The sequence below is a fragment of the Cervus canadensis genome, chromosome 1 (genome assembly GCF_019320065.1).
Source record: "Cervus canadensis isolate Bull #8, Minnesota chromosome 1, ASM1932006v1, whole genome shotgun sequence".
Taxonomy (NCBI): domain Eukaryota; kingdom Metazoa; phylum Chordata; class Mammalia; order Artiodactyla; family Cervidae; genus Cervus; species Cervus canadensis.
Window position 1 is genome coordinate 76,727,813 of NC_057386.1, and position 26,348 is coordinate 76,754,160.

At 44.0% G+C, this 26,348-nt stretch overlaps 1 protein-coding gene across 3 annotated transcripts in view; it reads left to right on the plus strand.

Moving 5' to 3' along the window:
* The window catches only part of SETD7 (SET domain containing 7, histone lysine methyltransferase), a 52,421-nt gene extending 31,180 nt beyond the window's left edge, over positions 1–21,241 (plus strand). For all 3 annotated transcript variants that reach the window (XM_043486031.1, XM_043486017.1, XM_043486023.1), the window contains exons 6-9: positions 5,615–5,696; positions 8,145–8,262; positions 9,760–9,917; positions 15,661–21,241. In XM_043486031.1, the coding sequence (XP_043341966.1) occupies positions 5,615–5,696; positions 8,145–8,262; positions 9,760–9,917; positions 15,661–15,841 (539 nt within the window). In that variant the 3' untranslated portion in view covers positions 15,842–21,241. The remainder of the gene's footprint in view (positions 1–5,614; positions 5,697–8,144; positions 8,263–9,759; positions 9,918–15,660) is intronic.
* The last annotated feature ends 5,107 nt before the right edge of the window (positions 21,242–26,348 follow it).

Below are 26,348 nucleotides of genomic sequence, written 5' to 3' on the forward strand. Positions count from 1 at the left end.
ACCCAGAGATCAAACCAGCGTCTCCTACTCGTTGGCAGGCAGATTCTTTAACACTGAGCCACCATTCTCTAACACTCGGGAAACCCTAGTCAGCTCAGAGCCTGTGCTGGGCCTTAACTCTGGGCCTGTCGATCCGTTTTCTCAGGCCACCACAGGAAGCCAGAGCCTGAGCAGACACCTGCGATGCCTCTTGAAGCCTCAGTGTGCAACTGACACAAAGTCCCGTTCACCCACTTGTCATTGGTCAAAGCAAGTCACACGGCCAAGCCATCAGTGAAACAGGGAACGATACACCAGGCACTTTAGTAGCAGATGCTGAAAGTCACCTGACAAGGGCATAGCTGTCTAATTCTAGTGCACAGGAGGGGTGAAGAAATGACAGTGATAATTTAATCAGTTTTAAATATTATATCTCAGGGGGGGAAAAACCCTACAGTTTAATGATTGAATTGATAAAGAATCAAGTTAGGTAGATCTCCAAGTTGTGATGCTGAATCAACCTGAGTTCCGATTGGGGAAGATAAATGCACATTGGTACCTGGGCTCTTTTCAAAGTCTAACATCGAGACTTTCCTAGTGATCTGTGGTTAAGACGCTGAACTTCCACTGCAGCGAACATGGATTCAACCCCTGACTGGCTAAGATCTCACAGGCTGAGCTATGCGAGCAGAAGGAGGGGAACGTCTAGCATCGTCTTGGAAGACATACTCCATGCACAAATGAGCCTGTTGGTCTCCATGTTAGAAAAAGTCCTGTTTCCTTTTAGAAGTACAAGATGGCACCAAACTTTTTTTCCTTATTACAAAATTATTTTCTGTAGAAAATCTGGAAAATATACATCGAAAAAAATCAAGGTTTTGTATTCTGGGTGGCACAATATTAAGAAAGCTAAATTGGTCTGATTCCTTGAAAACAATGTATGAAAAAGTGAAGTGCTCAGTCCTGTCTGACTCTTTGTGACCCCATGGACTGTAGCCCACCAGACTCCTCTGTCCATGGGATTTTCCTAAGGCAAGAATACTGGAGTGGGTTGCTATTTCCTTCTCCAGGGGATCTTCCCAACATATATGTATTTCCAATCTAAGTTAAGGTATAAGAAGAATAAAGTAGAAAAGATAGTGCATCTAGGCATTGCTAGGCCTAGATAATATTTAGCTCTTTGGATTGGAAGGAGATTCTCCAAAGGGTGGTTGTTCAAAAATAGGAAACCTAGCACTTTACATTTAGCTCCAACTTGGGTTGTTATAAATGTCTCCGTTTTTGTTTTTTTAAGTTAAAAATTGAGGCATTTTAAATGCAGTATGGGAGTCTGGATTGGATCCTGGAACAGAAAAAGGACATTCGTGGAAAAACTGGTGAAATCTGAATTAAGTCTGGAGTTCACTCAATAGTAACGCTATGCTGGTTTCTTAATTTGGACAAATGCAGCATGTAACATAAGAAATTAACATTAGGAGAAACGGTGAGGGGCATCAGGAGTTCTCTGTACTAAATTTGCAACTTAGTTTGCAACTTTAAATTTGTAAATTTAAAGTCATTCCACAATGAAGTATTTTTTTTTTTAAGTGTAACAGTAATCTTTGAACTTTAAACTCTGATATCTGCACTCTTCATGTCCATTTCAATAGGAAACAGTGTTACAAAGTTCAGAAATGAGGAGACTGTGGCCAGGGGAAGATACCAGTTGGTGATGCAGATTTTAAAACTTCAGAAATGGCAACACTTTTAGTGGCAAGAGTCTTGAACTTGAGAGTCACCTCATTGGAGTCTTGGCTCCAACATTACTGTATTATGGCTTGGGGCAGGTTACTTATCCTTTTAGAAACTATTTCTTCATGATAAAATATAGATATTGGCATCTATCATAAAGCCCCATCAGGGAAGTTATTGTGGTTATTACACTTTTCTTGGTGTAAGTATGAAACACATTTTGGAAAGTGAGAGTGATCAGTCTCAGGGGAATTATGGTTTTTCTTAGAACTCCTGGATGCAAATAGCAAGCACCCTCTTCAAACTCACTTAAGACCAGAAAAGGAGGGGTGGATTTATTGGCAAGATTCCAGCAGGCCTCAGTTCTTTTAAGGCTAGGTTGAACAATTTGGGTCTCAAAGGGATCAGAAAGCATAGTTGCTCTGGGTGACTGGGAGGAACCAGGCCCAGTCTTTGCTCTGTGTTCCGCCCCTTTTGTTTCTGTCTCCTTCCTCTTCCAGTTACAAGTACTGAACCCCTGACTGGCTGACAGATGAGGGCTTTTGGGGTCATGTGGCTTCTGGCCCAGTGGTTGGGGGAGGAGGAAGCAGAATGCCAGTGTCTCACCTAAAACCCTCCTCACTGCCTTCTCCTTTCTCTCTGTGCTCTTGGATCAACAGACTGCTTCTCTCTCTCCACACTTCTTGCTGAGTTTTCTTGTGCCTCTGCCTGGAATTTCTTCTCTCCTCATTTCTTCGCCTCTTTACATAGCAATTCCATTCCCTGGCTAATGCTTATTCCGTCTCTTTTTTAGTGCAATTATCAGCATCACTTGAATGTTTCTTAGAAATGCAGGTTGTCAGGCCCCCTTCAGGACTATTAAATCAGAAGTTGCATTTTTTTAATTTAATTCTTTAAATGTTTTTCGGAGTATAGTTGATTTACAATGTTGTGTTAGTTTCAGGTGTACAACAAAGTGAATCAGTTATGCCCACACATATATCCACCCTTTTTTAGATTGTTTTGCCATATAGGCCATTAGAGTATTGAGTAGAGTTCCCTGCAATATACAATAAGTCCTTATTAATTTTTATTTTTTTGGCCATGCCTTGCAGCTTGCAGGATCTTAGTTCCCCAACCAGGGGTTGAACCTGGGCCTTTGGCAGTGAAAGTACAGAGTCCCAACCACTGGACTGCAAGAGGAATCCTTTCCTGTTCCATCATTATGGCTTGGCTCCACTCTTAGAAGTAACGTTTGTCAAGTGAATGGATGAATTGCAGTCCCAGGTCATAGTGCCAATGACAGGGGAAAAGAGGGAGGAGAGGGTACCTTCAGTTGGCCTGGAGCACAGGCCTGTCTAAGGGAGCAGAGGGAGGGATGGTCAGCGTTGGAGAAGACAGTTTGACTCCTTGAAAGCAGGAAGAGATGTGATATGACTCCTGCTTGTATCTGCACAGCCCCTAGCATGGTGTTTTATGTGTAGTTGGCACTTAGCACATTTGTGAGGAACGTTTTAGTCTAAGGAAAGGAGATGGGAGTTCTTAGGAGAATTTCTGCACAATAGGATGTGTATTCCACAGAAATGTTTGGTTTGGAAGTGTAGGGGTTTTTTTTTTTTTTTTTTTGCTTGCTTGAACTTCCTTTAATCGGTCGTGTGCTGGTTCTCAGCCTTCCCTGCCCTGCTTTACTGCAGGCCAGGGTGTCTACCCCTTCTCTGGTGCATTTCCCAGGCTCTGTGCCTCTGACTTCTGTCTGGGTTTGGCCACAGGCCAAGGACAGGAGCAGGGAGAAGCCCTCTGTGTGTCCCATAGAGTCCCCAGCAGGGGCCTGTCTCCTGATTCCATATCCTAACAGGACGGTTCCCCACGGGTCCAGCTTTCCTGGGCTCCCCCAGGTCCAGAGGTCCAGGGATGGTTCTGTGGCTCAGATGGTAAAGAATCTGCCTGCCAATGCTGGAGACCTGGGTTCGATCCCTGGGTCGGGAAGATCCCCTGAAGAAGGGCATGGCAACCCACTCCAGTATTCTTGCCTGGAGAATCCCATGGACAGAGGAGCCTGGCGGGCTGCAGTCCTTGGGTCACAGAGTGTCAGACACGACTGAGTGACTAGCGCTGCTCCTGTGACTCAGGGTTATGGCTTTCTGCTCTTGGCAGTTTCTGGGCTCTTCATTGCCTTCTTCGGCTTCTCAGCTCTTCCATCTTCTGTGTAACCAGTTCCCTGTATTAAATTCTCTCTCTTCAAAATACTCAAATGGTCTGTGACATGGGCTGATCTGGATTGTGACGTGGACTGATCTCAGACTTTTAGTCTGAGACATTAATTTGGGTTTTGATGGTATTAAAAAGAAAGAAAGAAAGAAAGAGGACCTGGTAACCATTGGTAACTACTTAGGAACTGCTTAATGGATAATTTATGATGTCTTAGTGCCTAAAATAATTGACTTTTCAGGAGTAAACTTGTTTCTTTACTTATTAGCCTTTGGAACGCCGTATATCTTCCTCGTGCTCTTGGAGGGTTCTTGGAGGCTAATTCTTTGCCGAAAACTAACGTTAATTCTAGAGTGGCTATGTGCCTTCGTTTCTGGAATAAATTACTAATTGGTTTCTGAACCACTTTAATAGAAATAAGATGACTTTGTTAATGCTTTATCAAAAGCAGTCTGTTCTTAATTCTGGTGAGGCTGAATGTTTATTTTTAGTGAAGGAGACAATTGCCAAGGGTGGGTGGTTGGATTCTACAGACTGTGTCTAGTGTGAAAAAAACCACAAGGAAAATTTAAAACTATTATCCAATCTTATCCAACCAGAGAGGGATCTCAAGTTTTCATGACAAAGCTTTTTCTCAGTTAAAAATTTTAATTACACAAGTAGCTTTTAAATCATGTGAATAAAGAGAATTCAAAAGCAAAAAATGGAATTTTAAGAGATACTCCTGATGGCTGTGAAGACCTGATAACAAAACTCCAGAACAAATCTGAAAACTATCCATTTATATTTTGCACAGCAGTCTGTAATTACTGGTGTAAACCTGCTTGTGAGAAGCATGTTATCTAGCCAGCCAGCAACTATTTCATCCTATCACATATTTTAATTAGAATTAACATTATCACCTGGTACCCATGCCATCTACTAAGCATCCAATTGCTGTATTCAATAATAACCTAAAAATATCTTTTAGCAACTCAATTCAGAATCACAAAGTTCAACAAATGAAACATCAGATTTTAATCCCCTAGTATAAGAATATTTGATGTTATGACAATATTTGTTACACTTAAGATTCTCAAATCAGAAATGATCTTGGAAGTATAGCATGAGTTCTACCAATGGGTTGGATGATGCTTAGGTGTAGGTCACGCGTGTAATTCCAGATAGTTAAAGAATGAAAGAGCTAAAGTAAATTATGCTTTGTAAAATGGTATCCATCTTCATTATTATATTCCTGAACACAGTGAAAGCATTTCAGGAGTAATAAAAAATTATTACTTTAGATTAACTTTTTCCTGAGTATCTCTCTGTATTTTTTTCCACTTGGATATTCAGCAAAAGAAAGAAAACCCATATGTGTATCTTTTACTAGGTGACAAAATGGGTTGGGATTTATGTATTCACAATAATAAATTCTCCTAAAAATAATGAATGTCATTATAGTCACCAAGAGATGCATAATGAATATGATGGAGAATGAAGCTAAGAATTTTATTGTGTTTGCACATTTACTCAGGATAAGTAAACTTTCTTATCATGAAAAACTATTATTAAAAAAAAAGCTCTCCATTTATACTGAAGAATTTCATTCTAGTTGGTCTAACTTGAGTAACCTTTTGCATTATTTAACTTATGCTGGTCCCATTGATAGAGAGAAATGTTTCTGATGCACTTCCCTGACTCTGGGCCTGTACTGAAATTTTTGTTTGCTTTTCAGGTGCGGTGTACCACTTTGATAAGTCAACTTCATCTTGCATTTCTACCAATGCTCTTCTTCCAGATCCATATGAGTCGGAGAGGTAATTGTTCCCCTGTAGTTTTAATGACATCATTTATGTGAGATTAAATAACTCTTGTGGTGGGAATTACTGCTCCTTGGTGGCCCTCTACTCAGGCTGAGTTCCCTAGCAGAAAAAAAAAAATGTATATTCTGAGCAAGAGTGTTTTCATGGTCATGCAGCATCTGTCCCTGTAAGAGAGTTTCTCCGCCCATAAAGCACAGAACAGCCTGTGTGTCGGTCCCGGAGTGAAGCTTCTTCGAGGGGACAGCAGTTGGGTCAGGCAGCCCGTTATACCCTGCCCAGGCGTCCACTTTCCTGGGGCTCTTGGCGTGGCAGCCTCTCCTAGCCCCTCGGGAACATTTCACACTGTTGAAAGCTCTAGTCGAGGCAGAACCAGATGTCTGCTGCTTTACTTAGCCCAGCTGAGAGGGTCTGGAGCACAAGATAATGTCTTTATTCACTAAGGGAAGACAGGAATAAATAAAATGTAACAAGCATAAAAACATTGCAGCTTACAAATTACAATTCTCTAAGCTCCATTCGAGTGTCAGGCCCCATTCCATTGAACATGCTAGCTAAACTCTAGCTCTGGATTCCTGGAATGGCTTTCTCTGGTCTCTTGACTGGGGTTCCTGCGCCCCAGTGGCTGGCCTGTTTGTGGGTAAGAGCGCCATCTGCAGTGGACTTTCTCTTGGCCTCACTCTGTAATCGTGGCTTCTATTCAGTTTCTCTTCTGTCCGCGTCTGAGAAAAGGCCTCTTCCCTGGTTTAACTGACAGGGCTGACACTACAATGTCACAATGAATGAATGGCCTCTTTCTTGAGATGAGGCTCTGGCCTCTTTGCAGAGAGAAAGATTTGGTCTTTGTTAGCCCCCAAACACAACAGTCCCCTAACCGTATGTATCTTTTTTTTTTGTTACTGTCGTTGTGATGATGCCACATAACAGTAGCCTTAGACTACCAGCGATTTATGAAAGCAAATATTTCCTTCTGCGCTCATACTTCTGTAGATTGGCTGAGGCTCAGCCACTTTTGACTGGGTTCCACTCGGCTCAGCTGGACTAGGCTGTGCTCCAGGTTTCAAGTTGGGTTCCAGTCTGTCTCACATGCCTTCATTCCAAGACTCAGGCTAAGCAAACAACAGCCCCCTGGGGCATCTTCTCCTTGTGGAGATGAATGGAAGCTCAAGGAAGCTGGCAGAAACTTGCCATGCTTCTTAACACCCGAGACCTAGCCTTGCAGTCACTTCTGCCTAGTGGCAAAGCAGATCACTCAGCCAAAACCAAGTCAGTTGGGCAGGGACGTTATCCTCCATGCAAGCTGAAGGGCAGTCACATGACCAAGAATCAGAATAACTCTGTCCCAGGGAGAGAGTCAGGAGGTGGAAGCAGTAATTCAGCCTTCCAGCCCGTGAAATAAACAGAAGATCTACATAACAGAAATCCCAAATGACCACTTCCCCCAAACTCTTTATCCACCACAGGGGCTGGAATAACAGAAATTATGTGATTGGGGCAGGTACTCTCCTAATAAGGGGCTTCCCAGGTGGTTCAGGGGTAAAGAGTCTGCCTGCCAATGCAGGAGCCATAGGAGATGTGAGTTAGATTCCTGGATCGGGAAGATCCCCTAGAGAAGGAAATGGCAACCCAGCCCACTATTCTTGCCTGGGAAATCCTGTGGACAGAGAGCCTGGCAGGCTACAGTCCTTGGGGTCATGAAGTCAGACACAACTGAGCGACTTAACATGCTCACACTCACTCTCTTAATAAATCCTGTTCTGTAATCACGAGTTCTATCTTCTTAAAACCAGCACTTGGCACACTTGTTCTGTAAAGGACCACATGGTCAATATTTTAGGCTTTGTGAGTTTCTACAGCAGCTATTCAAGTTAGCCTTTGTAATGCCAAAGCAGTCATAGATAATACTGAACAAATAGGTGTGGGTGTGTCCCAATAAAACTTTATTTACAAAAACAAGCAACAGCTAGATTTGATCCTGGGGCCAGAGTTAGCTAATCTGTTATAAACTCCTTTGTTGGGAAGTACTTATTGAGTATCTTTTATTAATTATTTGTCACTCTTTTATGTAGAAGATTCATCTCAGGGTTGAGAACCTTGGGTATAGTTTTAATTAGCTTTGGGAAATGTTTGCATAGTCCAAGAAGACAGTGGAAATTGTCATTAATTAAAACATACAAATTTTTAAAAACCTTATATGAAGCACTGAGTTACTTTGTGAAGGTATGCTAATAATCCCTTTATTAGAGAGCAATGAGAGTCATGAGTATACACCGTTCTCCAGCTTTCAGTGCCGAAATCTGTATTTCACTTTTTCTTTCTGCCTCATTGGATTACTATGAACTGACATTTTGGATTCTGTAGCTATGATGGTATTTGGGTGGTTAGTAAGGGGTGATATATCAAACTAAAACAAATCATTTGCCTTTTTTTTTTTTTTCTTTTTAGGGTTTATGTTGCTGAATCTCTCATTTCCAGTGCTGGAGAAGGACTGTTTTCAAAAGTAGCTGCGGGACCCAATACTGTTATGTCTTTTTACAATGGAGTCCGAATTACACACCAAGAGGTGAGTGGGGTAGAAGTGGGGACTCAGTTTGACTGTGTAAAGGGCTTTGTTTCAGACACCCTTAGTTTTCTCATTAGTCCTTTTACTTTAATGTTCACTAAGAATATAAAGGAACAAAAGGCTAGGCTTTTTTATAAAATTGCTCAGATATCGTTCTCCAGCCAACCTCAGACTGCTACAGCAAAGACATTGTAGATTAGGTAGCTTATGAACAACAGAAACTTCTTTCTCACAGTTCTAGAAGCCAGGAAGTCAAAGATGAGGGTGCCAACGGATTCAGTGTCTGGTGGGAGCTGGCTTCCTGCTTCACTGATGTCCCTTTTTTTGCTGTAACTACACATGGCAGGAGGGATGAGGGAACTCTCAGGGTTCTCTTATAAGAACTCTGGTCTTATTCATAAGGGCTCTACCTGCCCCCATGGCCCAAATACCTTCCAAATTCTCTTTTTATAAAATAAGATGGGAAAGTTAATTAGTAGTAAATTGAAGACTTCTCTGGTGGCTCACGGGCTTCCCTGTGGCTCAGACGGTAAAGAATCTGCCTGCAACGCAGGAGATCCAGGTTTGATCCCTGGGTGGGGAAGATCCCCTGGAGAAGGGATTGGCAACCCATTCCAGTATGCTTGCCTGGGAAATTCACATGGACAGAGGAGCCTGGTGGGCTATATTCCATGGGGTTGCAAAGAGTCAGACATGACTGAGCAACTAACACTTTCACTTTTCGCTTTCTGGTGGCTCAGGGGTAAAGAACCCACTTGCCAATGCAGGAGACATAGGTCCTATCGCTGATCTGGGGAGTCCTCACATGCCACAGAATAACTAAGCCTGAGAGCCACAGCTGCTGGGCCTATGCTCTAGCCTGCAAGAGCGCAACTACTGAGCCCATGTGCCTAACCACTGAAGTCCGCGTGCCTTAGAGCCTGTGCTCAGCCAAAAGAGAAGCCACCGCAATGAGAAGCCTGCACACCACAACTGGAGAGTAGCCCCCTGCTCACTGCAACTCGAGAAAAGCCCAGGCAGCAGCGAAGACCCAGCACAACCAAAATTCAATCAATCAATTAATTTAATTACTTTAAAAATAAATAGGAAGTTGAGCTGCCCTGCTCTGCTCTTTTATGCCCTTCCCACCATCAGTGTGTGGAGTATGCACCATCAAAGTGCAAGGGATGCCTTAGGCCAGGGGTCCCCAACCTCCAGGATCTATTGCCTGATGATCTGAGGTGGAGCTGATGTAATAGTGACAGAAATAAAGTGCACAGTAAATGTAATACAGTTGAATCATCCTGAAACCATCCCCCCACTCTGATCCATGGAAGGATTGTCTTCCACAAAACCAGTCCCCGTTGCCAGAAAGGTTGGGGGCCGCTGCCTTAGGCTTTTGCCATATGCGTGGCACTCAAACCATGAGGTTAGGGATAAATGAGTTAATATCTTCAGTGGCCTTTGAGTTCCTGGGAGGAAGCTCGTTTCCAATATTCACTTTCTTGTTTTCTGCAGGTCGACAGCAGGGACTGGGCTCTCAATGGGAATACCCTCTCCCTTGACGAGGAAACGGTCATTGATGTGCCTGAGCCCTACAACCACGTATCCAAGTACTGTGCCTCCTTGGGACACAAGGCAAATCACTCCTTCACTCCAAACTGTATCTATGACATGTGAGTAGGACCCCAAGCTGCCAGTGCCGAGGGGCTCCGAGAATGAGGAGGGCACCTCAGAGGTGTTATCCTGCCCCAAGGAAGGTGGCCCCCTTAGAATATCAGAGGGTCCTCGGCCAGGGGGCTACTCATGCTTACTACTTGAAATCCAGAAATAGAAAAGTGCTTCAAAGAGTAGACATGCTGCGGAAATACTATACTTCATGGTTGCTGTTTTATTGTGGCTTTTTCTGTTCTTCAGCTCTCTCATTCTGGAAAATTAAGGATAGTGTCATTGGAAGTAATAGTACAAATTGAATTTGCACTGTAGAGATTAGGGAATCCTTTTATGATGTGAAAGGAAGGAGGACTGTAAAATCCTAAACCTAGGGCATGAGGTCTGGGTGTTAGAAAAAAAAAAAAAACCTATAAAATCAGAGTCCCTATCATCTGATAGCCAAGAGGAATGAAATACTGACACAGGCAAGAACATGGATGAACCTTTGAAAACATGCAAGGAGCCATTCACTAAAGACCGTGTGATGTTGATTCCATTTGTGTGAATAGTCCTCTATAGCCCCAGACACAGAATGCCCATCAATGCTTGCCTAGAGCTAGGAGCCGGGGTTGGGGGAGCAAAAGTTGATGGCTAATGAGCGTGGAAGTTCCTTTTTATAATTTCATATTGGAGTATAGCTGATTAACAGATTGTGGTAGTTTCAATTGGGCAGCAAAGGGACTCAGCCATACATATACATATATCTATTTTCCCCGAAAGTCCCCTCCCATCCAGGCTGCCACATAACCTTGAGCAGAGTTCCATGTGCTACACAGCAGGTCCTTGCTGGTTATCCATTTAAAATATAGTGGTGTGTACATGGCAATCTCTACCTCCCTAACTATCCCTTCCCCTCACCTTCCCCCTCTGGTAACCATAAGTTCATTCTCTAAGTCTGTGAGTCCATTTCTGTTTTGTAAATAAGTTTTCATTTGTATCACTTGTTTAGATTTCATGTGTAAGTGACATCATATTATATTCCTCTTTCTCTGTCTGACTTACTTCACTCCGTATGACAATCTCTGGGCCACCCATGTTGCTACAAATGACGTTATTTCATTCTTTTTTAACAGTCCATTGTCTATATGTACCATGTCTTCTTTATTCATCCCTCTGTTGATAGACATTCAGGTTGTGGGAAGTTCCTTTTGAGGCTTCCAAAGTTAGTGGCTATGGTTGCACAACTGAAAACCCCTGAATGGTACACATTAAATGGGTGCATTTTATGAAGCATGAATTACATCTCCCCACAGTCATTAGTTTTAAAAAATCAAGTAACCCCTTTCAGTTTGAGCCTCCCCTTCCAATGGCACAGTGAACCTCTTGGAAACCTCCATGGATGAGAACCGTACCATTATCCACAAGGGCAGCTGTCTGGACAAACAGATACGTGCGATGGAGTTAGCTGTTGGGCTCTGGTGACTAGAAAGTTCTTTCCGCTGAGCCCCAGTGGGTTTCCCTGACCTCTCCGGCCCCTGGCCCTAATTATCCCTTTTCTTCTAGTGTACAACGTCAATCTCTCTTCCACACAGTAGCCCTACACATATCATAGTAGTTTTCATGTGCTCCCAAACCATCTTCCCCAAGTCAGGCATCTCTGACTATTCCTTAAAGGGATAGCTGAGATTTCACGTCACCGCTGTCCTTAGCTCAGCCTGAGGATGACAGTTCCTCCGAGCAGCCAGGAGCCGCATGCAGTCTTTTCTGCTCAGCTGTAGTTTGCTGTTGCTTGGTTCTCTTGCTTGTTAACATAAGCGGGATCAGATCGTGTGCATTTAATCTGTAGGAGAAGTGCCAGGATTCGAGTGTCCCTTCTTGCATCCCTGAGATGGCTTTAAAATTGTTCTGGCAGGGACTTGCTCTCCTTGGCAGCCAGTACCAAGTACTGAAGCTACAACTTCTGTTTAAAGGGCGAGTAGAAATGGCAAAGGACATGTGTCATGTGAAATGAAACTGACACTGTTATTAACTCCAAGGCTTTCGTGGCCAATGTAAATTAGGCCAAAGCATCGTTCCAGGCTGCACACAGCTGAACAACAACCATTTAACCCGTGGTAATGAAGGATTATAAATGCTACTTAGGCCGCCCCTTAAAACGAATGAGTTTTGTGATTTCATGGCAAGGATATGATTTTTCTCATCAAAAGTAAGAGACCACAGGAGAAAAGAGAAGGAACCATTTGTGCAAAATCAAGTCCCTCCTCAGAAATTTTTTTTTCAAGCCCAGTGTGAATGATTAATTATTTGGGGTCATGGAGAGATTGTGCCAAGTCACTTTAGGCGTGTCCAACTCTGCGACCCTATGGACTGTAGCCTGCCAGGCTCCTCTGTCCATGGGATTCTCCTGGCAAGAACACTGGAGTGGATTGCCATGCCCTCCTGCAGGGGATCTGATCCAGGGATCAAACCCACATCTCTTACGTCTCCTGCCTTAGCAGGTGGGTCCTTTACCACGAGCGACACCTGAGAAGCCCCAGGAGAGACTACCTGAATAACAATCAGAACATTCAGATACCAGTCCATGGGATTCATTTGCTTCTAAAATCATTGGTGCTGTTATGCACACTTTAACACAGAACAACAGCTTCTGTAAGCCGCTTGAGCTGTGGTCCAGTACATTGTGCCAAATGGACAGACAGGAACTGCTTTCCTTGCTGTAGATCTAGGTTGCTCATCAAGAAGGAGCCGAATGCATGTCAGAGGTTTGGCCTGAGGGCTGGTCTTGCCCAGTGTTTCCTGAGCGCTTTCTGCAGGCCAGCACTGTGGTACAGGCTTCTGTGCACGATGTCATTCAATCTTCCCAGTAACTTCGTGGAGCCGCCAGTATTACTGGTGGTTATTGCCAGTATCCCAGATCAGGGACAAGAAACACAGGACTCTTGTCAAAGTGAGGTGCTCGTAACCTCTGTGCTCTAGGGCTGCCTTGCGGAATCGGCACCTGAGACTGAGTTCTTTCTTTTCAGTCTGTTTGTTTTCTACTCTGAAAATAATGAAAATGAGTAGGAAAATGAAAATGCAAGAGGACAATAAGAGAAATCTTAGGCTTTTTGTGGGATTGTTTTTTTTTATTTTTTGGTGTACCGCAAGGTTAACTAGAGCTCCATTTCAGGAGTATTTTTTTTTTTGAAGTATCTGATTTACAATATTCTGTTAGTTTCAGGTGTATGACAAAATGATTCAGATATACATATATGTATTCTTTTTCAGATGCTTTTCCTTCATAGGTTATTATAAGATACTGAATATAGTTCCCTGTAGGTTCTTATTGTTTACTTTCTACATAGTAGTGTATATCTATTAATATTAATCCCATACTCCTAATTTATCCCTCCTCCCTCCCCACCTTTCCCCTTTGGTAGCCGTAAGTTTGTTTTTTTATGTCTGTGAGTCTGTATTTTGTAAATTAAGTTCATTTGTATCACTTTTTTCAACTCTACATATAAGCGATATCACATGACAGTTGTCTTTGTCTGACTTGCTTCACTTAGTATAATAATCTCTCGGTCTGTCCACATGTCTGCAAATGGCAATATTTCTTCCTTTTTATGGCTGAGTGATATTCTATTGTAAGGAGTATTACTTTTTTAATGAAATATTTTGGAGACCAAGAGTTGCGATTTTAATAAGTAATTCCCAAATCCCTGGTCCAGGAATATTTTTTGTGCCAGAGTGCATTTGAGAATTCTGCGCATGTGCTCAATCTCACACACCCACAGGCTTGCTTACGTGCTTATGAGTAACTGATGAGAGTCTTCAGTTGTGCCAGGCACATGCTAGTGGTAAAGAACTTACCTGCCTGCCAGTGCAAGAGACATAAGAGATGCAGGTTCAATCCCTGGGTCAGGAAGATCCCCTGGAGAAGGAAATGGCAACCCACTCCAGTACTCTTGCCTGGAGAATCCAATGGACAGAGGAGCCTGGCAGGCTACACAGGGTCGCAAAGACAGATATGACTGAAGTGCCTGAGCCCAGCCATAGCACTTTGTCACCGCAGGAACTCTTGGAGGATAAGAATCACTAGTCTTACGATTGCAGAGGAGGAAAGTGAGATTCAGAGTTGCAGAGGTGAGTTTCCAGAAGGAAGCAGTAACAACGTGTGGAACCAGGACTCACACCAGCATCTTCAGCCCCAAATCAAGTGTGCTTGCCAGGGAACAAGACACCCAGAACGGGTAGACGTTGACACCCCTTGAAGTGAGGGTGCAGTTGTTGCCCTTCATCCCACACAAAGTACGTCCATACACTGCAGACACACCTCTCCCACCAAGTGCTTGCCATCATGCGCCATGTGCCATCTAACTTAGGATCTAGGACCTTCTGTGACGTTTCAGTGCCTCTTGTTCAAAATGTAACTGTAAATGAACCAGGCAGATCCAACCATATGCATACAAAAATATAAGATTTTTTCTGGCCATGCCTTCCATGTTTCTGCAGCCCTAGCGGCTCCTCTGTCCATGGGATTCTCCAGGCAAGAATACTGGAGTGGGTTGCCATGCCCTCCTCCAGGGGATCTTCCCAACCCAGGAATCAAACCCAAGTCTCTTACATCTCCTGCATTGGCAGGCAGGTTCTTTACCACCAGCACCACTTGGGAATCCTTTGTTAGAGGAGACAAATCTATTAATACTTATTTAGCCCCTGCTCTCCTGCAGGGAGCTGTTGCCGGGCTGGGAGCCTTCGGCAGATGAGCATAATCCTAGCAGGAGCCCAGCCTCTCCCTTCACAGCGTGGGTCAGCGGGAAATCTGAAAGAAGCAGGATGGCAGAGCGTCTGGGCTTCCCTCTTGGAAAGAAATCTTCATTTACTTTCAAAACTAGAAAATAACACTTCCTCAAGAAGTACAGGATGGAATACAGCATTTTTTGCTTTTGAAAATCCACAGGGCTCTCTCTTAGAACTCTAGAAGTGCCCTTGCCCTGAGGCACAGCCAGGTAATCTGATGCTACAGGCCGGATGAGCTGAAATGCTGACAGACTACACTGAATCCGGTTTCTCATTAAAGACAGATTTTTGGGGGTAGATCCTGGCTGTTGATTTATAAAGACAGAGCGCCAAATATGCTCAAAAAGGAAGATAGGACCATACTTTTTCTTTACTTACTTGCTTATTTTGGCCATCCCAAATGGCAGGTGGGATCTCAGTTGGAACCAGGGATCCAACCCAGCCCCTTGCATTGGAAGCAGAGAGTCCAGTTGTTAAAACTGGACCACCAGGGAAGTCCCAGGGCCATGCTTTTTAAGCCTCAATGCGGTGGTAAAGAATCTGCGTGCAGTGCAGGAGACAGGAGATGAGGGTTCGATCCCTGGATTGGGAAGATCCCTGAGGAAGAAATGCCAGCCCACTCCAGTATTCTTGCCTGGAGAATCCCAAGGACCGAGGAGCCTGGCGGGCTACAGTCCGTGGGGCCACAGAGAGTCAGACACGGCTGAGTGACTGAGCGTGCACACAGAAGAGTCCCCTGGGGGAGGGGGAGGTGGTGTTCAAATGCAGATTCCACCGCCAGGTCTGGGTGGGGTAGCCCAAGTGCACCATGAGCTCCAGGCTCCCAGGGAATGCTGATGCTGACTCTCCTGTGACCCTCACACTGACGACCTGCCCCTGGTGTCCAGGGCAAAGCATGTGGGTGATTCCTGTCTCGGCCCTTCTAGCCTTTGTGTCCGACCTTCTGGTCCACCCAGGAATGACTGTGTGCATCTTGATGTCTAGGTTTGTCCACCCCCGGTTCGGGCCCATCAAATGCATCCGCACCCTCCGAGCCGTGGAGGCCGACGAGGAACTCACCGTTGCCTACGGCTACGACCACAGCCCCCCAGGGAAGAGTGGGCCAGAAGCTCCCGAGTGGTACCAGGTGGAGCTGAAGGCCTTCCAGGCCACCCAGCAGAAGTGAAAGGCCTGGCTCCGGGCTGCAGGGGACCTGGAACAGAAACTTGGATCTATGCACTACGTTTATCCGACAACGGGACAACCAGGGACTGCTCATGCTGTGACATCACACCCTCTCACTCTGCGTTCGCTACGACTTTCTCGAATACTAACTAGGTCTGACTGTATTACTCATACCAGATTTAAAATTAGCTAGCCTCGCAACAACGCCCTCCCGAGAGGTACTGTCGGCGCACTTGACAGAAGACAGCATGATGTTCTTGGGTGGTTCAAGTCTAAATCTGTACCACTTCAGAGATGCCAAATGATTAGACTGAAAAAAGGGGAAAAAAGGGGGTTTTTTCAGTCATTTTTAGTCAGTGGTTTTTCCATGAGGTTTATTTCTATGGCCAATGCAAATTGTTCTGTCATACTTGCATATGCGCCATATGAAGGGGAGAATTACTACATTTTTATTCTCTAAATGTAGTATAATTTGCCTTTTAACCTTTGATCTGTCTCTTGCAATAGAATGGCCTTGTTTTTTCCCCCTAGCGAACAGAACCCCACTTTTTGAGTCCGTTCACCCCTTAGTCCTCTTCTCTCTCTTAGGTATCTTTCACGAGAGAAAACTTCCAAACAGATTTCATGTCAGCGCCAGTGTGTAGGTCTCTCTGGCTCTTTCTATCGATCTGTCATTGTTTCATTATTATGTCCTAGTATAAAGACCTGGCTCCTAGGGCCAGGCTATTATTATAGAATTATTATTCTCGCATGTAAACAAAGATATCTTTGCTTTAAGATGTGAGAAGAAATGAATTTACTTTGTTTGCATTAAGTTATGGAAGAGTTGTAATATATACTTTAAGAAAGAAGAGAGGGAAATTAGTATTTCTAAGCAGTAACTGTGGCAATTTTGCAGTATCTTCAATAGTGCTAGTCATTTTTTTTCTCCTTGGGTACACATTAAATGTACATAACATAGAGCAGTCTGGCTTGTGGCACAGTGCATTGAATTCAAAAGTCAAATAGCAAACTTGAATTCTAATCCAGAATTCCAAAGTCCTTTGTTTTGTTTCTTTCTAAATCGCTACTATTAAGAGAGACGTACTGATCACTAGGTACAAATCAAACCTTAACCGCTAAAACTCTTCATCATTGTAATTTCAAAGCATTTACCTGCTTCAGAGCCTTGTGAATTAAGATTAACACCTGTATAGTTTAAAAGCAACAGTATCAATAGCATTTCAGTCATTTTGCTAGCCATGTGTAATCACAACTGCAGAAATAAGGAGAAAACCCCCTGTTTTTTAGTTTAGCTAATTAGGTATGTAATTTAACTGGGATTGCTCTGAATGAATTCTGAGAGTTTGGGGGTTATGGCAAGCGCCCTCGCCACATGCCACAGCTCTGCCTTCCCTAGATGCCTCGCTGTGGAGCTGGGCGGTCTAGAGATTAGCGTTTGTTCCAAGTTGCAGCTGTCAGCGGAGCACCTGTCACCAAGTCAGTCTGGTCTTGATAGCTGAAGCCTTCCACGCTGTAGCTCCTGTAACTAGGGAAAGCTCAGAAAGCAGAAAAGAAACAGGCAGGAGGAAGTTTGCTGTTTTGTGTCAGTTACACATGCTCTGGGAAGAACTTCACAGAAGTGCTTGATCCAGGGGCTGCTCACAACTTTCAGTTTTGGCAGTTAGCTCCAGGCACAGGATGCAGCCTTCCCCTTGGCCAGGCTTTCCCAGAGCCCCTGTGTCCCTGGCAGAGCGACAGTGGCCTTGGTTTCAGGGAGATATGCTGCTGGTTCACTTGTGAGAAGCCAGAAAGATCTTCCATGAAGGGAACTGAAAAGTTTTCAGATTAAAAGGCACCAGGATAGGATCGCTTCTATTCTGTAGAAAGAGACCGTTCAGTAAACTGTGACAGACAGATGGAGTCTTGGGACTTGTATTCCGACAGGTGCTTTCATTCAAACGTGTCCCAAAGTGAGTGACTGTCTCCGGAGAAAGATGGCTTGAACTACCCCCGGTCAGTGGGGTTGGGAGTGAGGTCAGGGGGAGGTCTGGCAAGGACTTGAGGCTGCCGTGGGGTGTAATTTCTATACCAATGGGCTACCCCCTTCAAATGGAATTTCTCTTTTCTTTTGATAAAAGTGATCGAATTAAATGGTAGTGATTAACCAGCACAAATCCATTTTTCAGATGAGGTCGTGAATGTCAACACTTTGAGTTCAGAGTCTGGCAGTGTGTTTGTGACGTTCAGACACATCAGAGGAGGCAGTACCCCAAGCTGAGCCTCTGCATCTCCGGCTCTTCTTTCTCCTGCCCTCCCCTTTCTTCTCTCTCTGTTGTCTGTGAGAACACCCCGGTGTGCCTACATAACAACCTACCAGCTGATCCCTCCCTCCTGCTCCCTCTGTCCTGAGTCTCCTGCCTCTGTGTGTGCCCCCGGAGCCCTGTCTGTCTGTCTTTCCCTCCAGGAGTACCTCTCTCCATCACTCTGCATCCATGTCTGAATCTACTGCTCCTGCTGTCCCCTGCCCTCCCCCGACACACTCCTAAATGTAAGACTTCGTCACAGGGTGGGGGCAGAGGGCGCCTTAAGACTCACTGTGTTCTGTAGGTAGACAAAACCATTAAGGGGATTGGGGTCCCCTGAGGAATGAACTGCTGAGGGAATAAGGGTGTTTTTTCCCTGTTTGAGCCAAAGCTGAGGGATGTATTTTTCTACTGAATCTTGATATCTGCTGTGGAAGGAACTGTGTCAGGAAGCAGGTCGTTTCATGAGCAACAGCACAGAAATGTGGAAGAATCCGTGTAGTGGGGATAGAGGAGTAACTTTCTGGCTCCCCCAAAAGCGCCAGAGCTGAGATGGGTGTGTGATGCCATGGTCCCCAGGAGATTCACTCAGAGCCATCTTAGTCCAACTCCTGCATGACTAGATCTTTCCTTAGCAGCTTTTCTATGACAAAATATTATCTTGTGTTAGAGTTAGGAATAGGAACTAATCTGTAGGAGTATGTCCCCAAATGGACATTTGAATGGACTCAGAAAAAAAAAAAAAAGTAAGGACTGAATTTCTGGAAAAGGAATGATGAGATTAAAAAGCTACTGGCATGGAAGACTTGAGTTTTGCAGTACCTATTCTTATTTTAACCTGCTTCATCCCTGGTCTGCCTGAGAAACTGAGAAGAAAATTTGTTGTTGAAGACCCCTTTGAACCTGTCTGAGGCTGTCTTTAAACTTATCTGCCCTCTGGGGGTTCTTCACACTTGAAAAACAATTTCCTCATCACCAACAACCTAAAAAAGGCCAGCGTGAAGGCCAAGTGTAACCATTGACAATATTTAGTTGTAACCATAAAACTGCAGTAACTGTGAACAGTGAGTTCAAGGGTTGTCTTCTCCATGAGTCGTATGTGGCACTTTAGTAACTTTCCTTTAATCTATGAAATTTTAAATCACTCACTGCAAACTGCATTTAAGATCTTCCAGGAAGGTATCGTTCTTCTGTTGTGCTTTGTTTTAAAACAGTTGCCTCAAGTTTCTGTCTTAAGAGTAGTGATTTAGAATCCAGACATCTTCTGTTTTAGAAAAACAAGCAAAACTATGTTGCAAGACTGATAGTGGTATTGTTTATTTGCCGCAGATCAAAGGTTCACAAAATATATGAAATTTTTACATCTACTTGAGGTACCTTGATAGATTTTCTTTTTTTTTCTTTTCTTTCAGGAATTTGGAACTTCGGTGTCTGTTTTTATTTTAAAAATACTAAATTGTTACGGTTTTATTTTGCCAAATGTGTGCAGACATATTCAAAGCAATGAAAACTATTTCAAGCCATACAACCACAGGGATGGAAACCCTTTTCACAAATTTTAATGTGTTTGTATGTAAATAGATGTTTGTATGAACTATTTTCATGGTAGAATGAATATATTTAAATGAAGTTGAATTATTCCAGTGCTATTTAAACAAATTGCAAAAATTTTTGGTGAGAATCCTCTGAGTCTATTGAGATACAATGCAGATCAATTTTGATTTTTAAAGAATCAAAAGCCTACAAATAACTCTGACGCATGGCAACTTCCCCGCGTTGTTGCCGCCGACGTGGAGAGAGCTTGTAGGCTTCCCCAGTGCCTCAGCCGCTTCCTGGTGGAAGTTAGGTGCTCGTGGAGTTGTGTCCACCCTTTCGTGACATCACTCCAGGCCTTTGGGGGCCGGGGAGTGACTCAGAGGCATTAGAGACACTGGTGCAGTTATCTGGAGCACAATTTCTTTGCAGGGCAGCAGAATCAGAAGGCAGACGTGGCCGTGGGAACCTTGGAACGGGTTTTCTGGCCGCCATCCACCGCCACCTTACTGCCTAGTCACACACGTCAGGGAGGCTGCCCTGAGCGGAGTTGGGGTTCAGATCCCCCGGGTGGGGCTTCACGGTTTTGCCAGCAGTCCCTGCCTCTGGGCCTTCACCTCGAGAGAGGATGGAGGCGGGTCCTGCTGGCAAGGCGGGGCCCATTTCCCAGCACAGTCCACTTCTGTCTCGGCTCTGGACGACTATGCACCCAAGCCCCGAACTTTCCACCAGAGAGAGACATCCTTGGATAACACAGATCATTGCTTCCTCTGTCTGTGACTTGACACACCGTTGTTGGAAGTCGTTTTAACATCAAGACCAGTCACCTCCCTAGGACATACCTCCCAACTGCCCTGACTCTTACTAGAACGCTCCTTTATAATGATAGTCAACTTGAGTGGGTTTGGTTTTTTTCCACTTTGGTCCTGGATGAAATGAAATGATAAATATGATGACAGATTTTCACTGTGTATACTAGCAATATGTACACACGTACTGATGTATCTTAATATACAACTTGGTTACATTTTGGATGACTGTCATTCATCTCGATACATGCATTGGGAACCTACAGGGACTACGTAGTGTCTGCTTATCATAGAAGAGAGTTGGGTTCGTGGTTCTGAGCTCCCTACTTCAAGAGTTTTTTCTCCTGCGTTTTCTGTGTTCTCTTTTTATCCTGAAACAAATTGATTAGGTTGTGAGGTATGTTTAAGGATTGGAAGCCAAGGGAATGCTTTCAGCATTTATTGCAACCAAAAGTTAACCTCATCACAGTTAATGAGCATCTTTGATTGGTCTTTTGTGGAATTTGAACTAAATCTATGAGCCTTATTCAATATCTATAATTCTATGGTTTTTTTAAATTATGGGAAATTAATGAAAGATGTTTACATGAATAATGTTTGCCCTTACTGTGTTATGAATGAGTTTTTTGTAGTGTGTCTGGGTGCATGTGCAAGAGAGTAGGAAAAATGTTTCTGAAACAAAACTTGACAAATATTTGTAATGAGAAGTCAATTTAAAGATTGCTATAATTGCGCTATAGAAACAATGCAAGTATTAAACAAAATATACAATCACCTGTCATTGTCTTCCTTTGTTTGCCTGAGACGGAAAAGCAGTAACATTTCTCATGCCACGTCTATCTATATATTTAAATTACTATGCAAACTTCACATTTGAACTAGTTTCAAAATGGTATTCACCTTTTACCATTTTCAAAGCGTTATAGTAAGAACTGAGAGAGGGCTGTGGAAAGATCAGAAACTTGTTGTGTATTTGGCATGATACCACATACACCCATGAATCCAGAAAAATTAGCAACATCGGCCAAATATATCTGATCAACTCCATAAATGTTAAGAGTATTGAATGGAAAAGAGAAAATCAGGGAAAAGGTAAGAAGAATGGGAGACTCATGGTTAAGATACAGGAACATTGTTAGATGTCATGATAGATATTGGTGATCTTAGGATGGCTTTGAGCCAAGGAAGCTAGGAACCCCTTATTGCATTAAAAAAAAAAAAAAAAACTTTTTATTTTAAATTGGAGTATAGCCGATTAACAATGTTGTGATAATTTCATGTGACCAACAAAGGGATTCAGCCATACATATGCACGTATCGAAACTCCCCTTCCACATAACATTGAGCAGAGTTCCCTGTGCTACACCATAGGTCCTTGTTGGTTGTCCATTTTAAACGTAGCAGTGTGTACATGTCCATCTCAAACTCCCTAACTATTCTCGCCGCCCAACCCCCACCCCCCACCGCGCAACCATAAATTCGCTTTCTACATCTGTGAATCTATTCCTGTTTGTAAATAAGTTCATTTGTATCATATCTTTTCAGATTCTGCATATGAGGGATGCCATACAATAATTCTCCTTCTCTGACTTATTTCACTCAGTTGTAACCCCTTATTTCTGCCTAATCACAATCAACTTCCCCAAATTCTCCCCTACAACATTCCCAAAGCACAAAAGCCAGTGACAAAGGGGATAAAAATAGTACTTTGCTATCGACTGCACCATCTGCCCAGGGTCCCAAAGCGGTGAATTCCAGTGAGTTGGGCCAAGCTATGTGAGTCAGTTGGATGTCAAACTAGAGCAATCCATGAGCACGCCTGCTTTCTCTTAGCCCCCTCGGCTGCCCATTCCTAGCTCTTATCACGCTTCCTTCCACTGAAGCAAGTGAGATGACTCCGTCCAAACCAGCATGGGACCAGCTTTACCACTTGGATGAAGACCCATCCACACACTGGATCCTTAAGGCAGAGTTTCACTCACCAATGCCCAGTATTCTTCCCGCTTGTGAGGCAGAGGAGTGTGAGATTAAAATGAATAAAACTGAAATAAATCTAAGAAGCCGAACTCTCAAAAGTGAAGGATCAGGTAATTTTTTGCGGGTTAAGATGGAGGTGGGCTAAAGGGTTGTAGAATAAGGGATTGTGAGGAAGATCGAGACCAAATTGTTTTATGCTCAGTAATTGCCCCACATACACTGTTTATAAAATATCTGCCTTTGGGCTTTAATGTTCCAGATCACTTAGGCTGGTAATTCATACTAAATTTGAAATTATTTCAGCAGTCATTTCTAGAATTAGAATTAGAGAACAGTCATTCAGAAGATTGGGGTTTGGGGTTGTTCAACTAGAAAGTTTTGCCCCAAATATTTTAGAAAATAACAGTTGCCTTCCATATAAAAAGATGATGCAAACTCCCCTACAAAGTATTGGTGTGTTTTTCTTAAAGTTTTGTTTCTCTGTGAAAACCAAAAGCCATGATTTTGAATTTAGAGCTTCACTTCTTACAATATACATAGAAAAGGACGAATGGCTCCATCTACACTGCTACCAAATTTTTACTCTTGCAACTATCAGAATGTTTCTAGCTTCAAGAAACATAAAAACCTGCCTCAATATAGCTGAAGCAATTAAGATTTACTCTTTCACATCACAAGAAGTGTTGAGTGACCCTGGAGTTGGTTAATTCTAACCAACTTTTTTTCTATCTTTCTGCTTTGCAATTCTTCGCAGGTCAGGTTTGCCCTTAGGGGCCAGTTCACCCCACAGTCACAAAGTGGCTGTCACAGTTCCAGACATCACAGCCAGATTTGGCAATACACAGTAGGTGAAAAGGTAAGTCTCTTGTGTGGTCTCTACCATGGAGGAAACCTTGTATGGACCGTGGGAGCACCATTAGTATCTGAGGGAAGCATACAGCTCTGTGGGGAAGGATACCAGGGCCTGAACAAAGCTGAAATTCTCCCATCAAGGAAGGAAAGAGAAAGAAGGGTTGGGCTGACCACCCACAGTGTCTGCCTCTTTTGCAACATAGATTTTGTCTTATTTTCTTCAGAGAAGAGAGGAGGTTAGTCTCTTCAAATAAATAAATGGATTTTCTTTGCTTTCTTTTTTTTTTTTCTAATTTTTTTGGCTGCACCTGGTCTTAGCTGCAGCACGTGGGATCTTTAATTGAATGTGGGAACTAGTTTTCTGGCCAGAAATCAAACCCGGGCTGCCTGCATTGGGAGCATGTTTTCTTAGCCACTGGACCAGTAGGGAAATCCCAAAATGGATTTTCTAATTAATCAAATCAACTCAGAATTTTCCAGGGACTGGTGTGGGAGAGGTTCTACAAAGATACATGTAGGTCAAGTTTATAAGGCAGTTTTAAGTGTTTAGGTTATTCATTTATTTCTCAAACAGCCATGTGTATAGGTACTGCTATCACCCCATTTTAGAGAAGGAAAGACTGAGGCATAGAGATGTTACCTTACCTTGCAGTTAAGTAACCAGTCACAGAACTAACAAGGAAGCAGCAGGGGCAAAGCATGAAGCCAGGCGGCTGGGCTCCAGGCTGCTTTCCAGACCACACTATGGGAGCGCCTCTCTCCTCCTGCCCTTCACTTCTTCATGCTCTCTACAGGGTAAAGCCAGCGTCCTTTCCCTTGATCATTTACTTAGCCTCCTGATGAACTGATCTCCCAGGCCCCAGGCCCTACTTGGTCCAATTCATGCAATAGTGAAACCAAGTTGGGGCCCTATGGGGCTCCCAGGCACGGAGGCCTTTTTTTGTAGGCAATACTCCAGCCTCCATGACCTTCCCTGTGTCCCAAAGGGCAGATCCGAACCATTACTAATCAAGGGAGAAGCAGCCACTTGAGGAGAGATTAAAGGAGCCTGAGAAGCTCATCAAGACCAGGAGACCAACCACCTGAGACCCTGCACACACCCCATTCTTATCAGCACCCCCCACCCTTGAACTATTGCTGTAAAACTCCTCAGCATGTCCTCCTGGATTGGGACACGTGGATTTCAAAGACGGGAACCCACTGTGTCCCCCTTCACCTGGCAAAGCAATAAAACTATCCTTTTTTTGCTTCACCCAAAACTCTTGTCTCTGAGATTTGACTCAGCACTGGTGTGCAGAGAAGCTGAGCTTTCCGCATCAATACCCAGACCAACTTCCCATAGTTTTGTGCACATCACCTTCTGCCCTGATCCAGAACTTCCACATCCTCTGCCTGAATTCCAGCTGTGGCTTCTCCACCCCAGCCTATTTCCCATTCCTCACCTTCACTACCTGAAGCTCCCTTCAGGATATTTCACTCTTGGCACTGGGGAGAGTTATGATGTGGGGGGGACCTGGCCCTGGAGTCAGACTGGTTTGTATCAGCTCTGCCCACAGGACAGTGGACTTTAGATTGCTGTCTAGCAAAAATGGATAACCCTGTGGCACAGGGTTGCTCTGGGGTTGTAAAGATTGGAACTTTGCAAGCCCTTTTCTTTCCCTGACCCTCTTCCTTCCTCTCCAGCCATTCTCACTGTCTTCCAGTTCTATAGGGGCCCCCGAGCCATTTTAAGGACTTGGTTTTTAACTCAGAATGGATGACAAGTCAACCAATGCCATAAACTACTTCTGTGTGTTTTTTAAAAAAAGAAAACAAAAACAGCTTTATCCAATCTTAGTTTTCTGATGGCTGTATCAGTTAAAAGATTCGCAACTTGAGAGTTGCGAGTTAAGTTTTCCTCCAGGCAAGATGAGGACTGCAGCCCAGGGGACAGCACCTCAGATAGCTCTGAGAGACTGCTCCAAAGAGGCAGTGGCGGAAGGTCAATATATAAGGTTTTTGAGAAAGGGGAGTTCAAAGCAATCAAGTGCATACTTTACAAAAGGTTTTCTGCTAGTCACAAGGAGCTGATGTCACCAAGAAGGGATTTAGTGATGTTCTAGATATGAGGAGATGCAAGGATTGGGATCATAAAATCAGTTCCCAAAAATATCTAACTACCTAAAGACCTGTTCCTTCAGTTTCCCCGGAGCACAGAGTGGCCCGCTCTCAGCCCTGAATCCCCCTCAGAGGTGTCAAAGGTCAGCAGCTGCAGCAGCAGAGCGTTCAGTCTCGGCAGAGGCAGATGGAAATGCCCTTGTTGTTCCGTCTCTGGCAACGATCTTGGCAAGTGCCCATTTGTAGCCGACAGTTCCAAAAATGCTGTTGAAACTGTAATTGCTGTTAGCCCTTCAATTGGAGGGCTCTGAAGAGAAGAGTGATAAGACGGGCCTTACCTGTGTAGCAGGTTCACCTTGACTGCACTCAGGGTGGAGAATAGACTAGAGAAGGGGAGGGGCCCCAGGCGGCAGCTGGAGGAACAGGACGCGCTGGCGATGAGGAGGGGTTGAATTGGGGATATGCCGTAAAGGCAGTGACAATAGGACTTGCTGAGATGTGGGGCTAGAGATTTTAAGGTGTTGGTTTTATTATCACTCAGGTCACGAGGCCAACAGATCAGTGCTGTCAGCCAGGCAGTTCATTAGTCACAGTTCCCAAGGGGAGGGGGTACCAAGCCATGGCGGGGGTGGGGGGTGGAGGGGGGACCCGGGGTGGATCAGAAGGCAGAGGGGACCAGGAAAGATGGGGACAAGAGGCTGGACGTGGTTTCTGGGGGAAGGAACAGAGATGGAAGCTTTAGAATTAACTATTTTGAATAATTTCAGTGGGCTCTGGGGTGTGACTTAGCGGTAAAGAATCTGCTTGCCAATGCAAGAGATGCATGGGGTGGGACAAGTAACCCAGATTTAGGAAGATCAAGGATTGGCTCATGGAGGAAGTGCTGAATAAGCTGAGACCTTACATATAGGTGTGAATTATGAAGAGAGGGAACAAAGAGTAAGGAAAGAGAGAG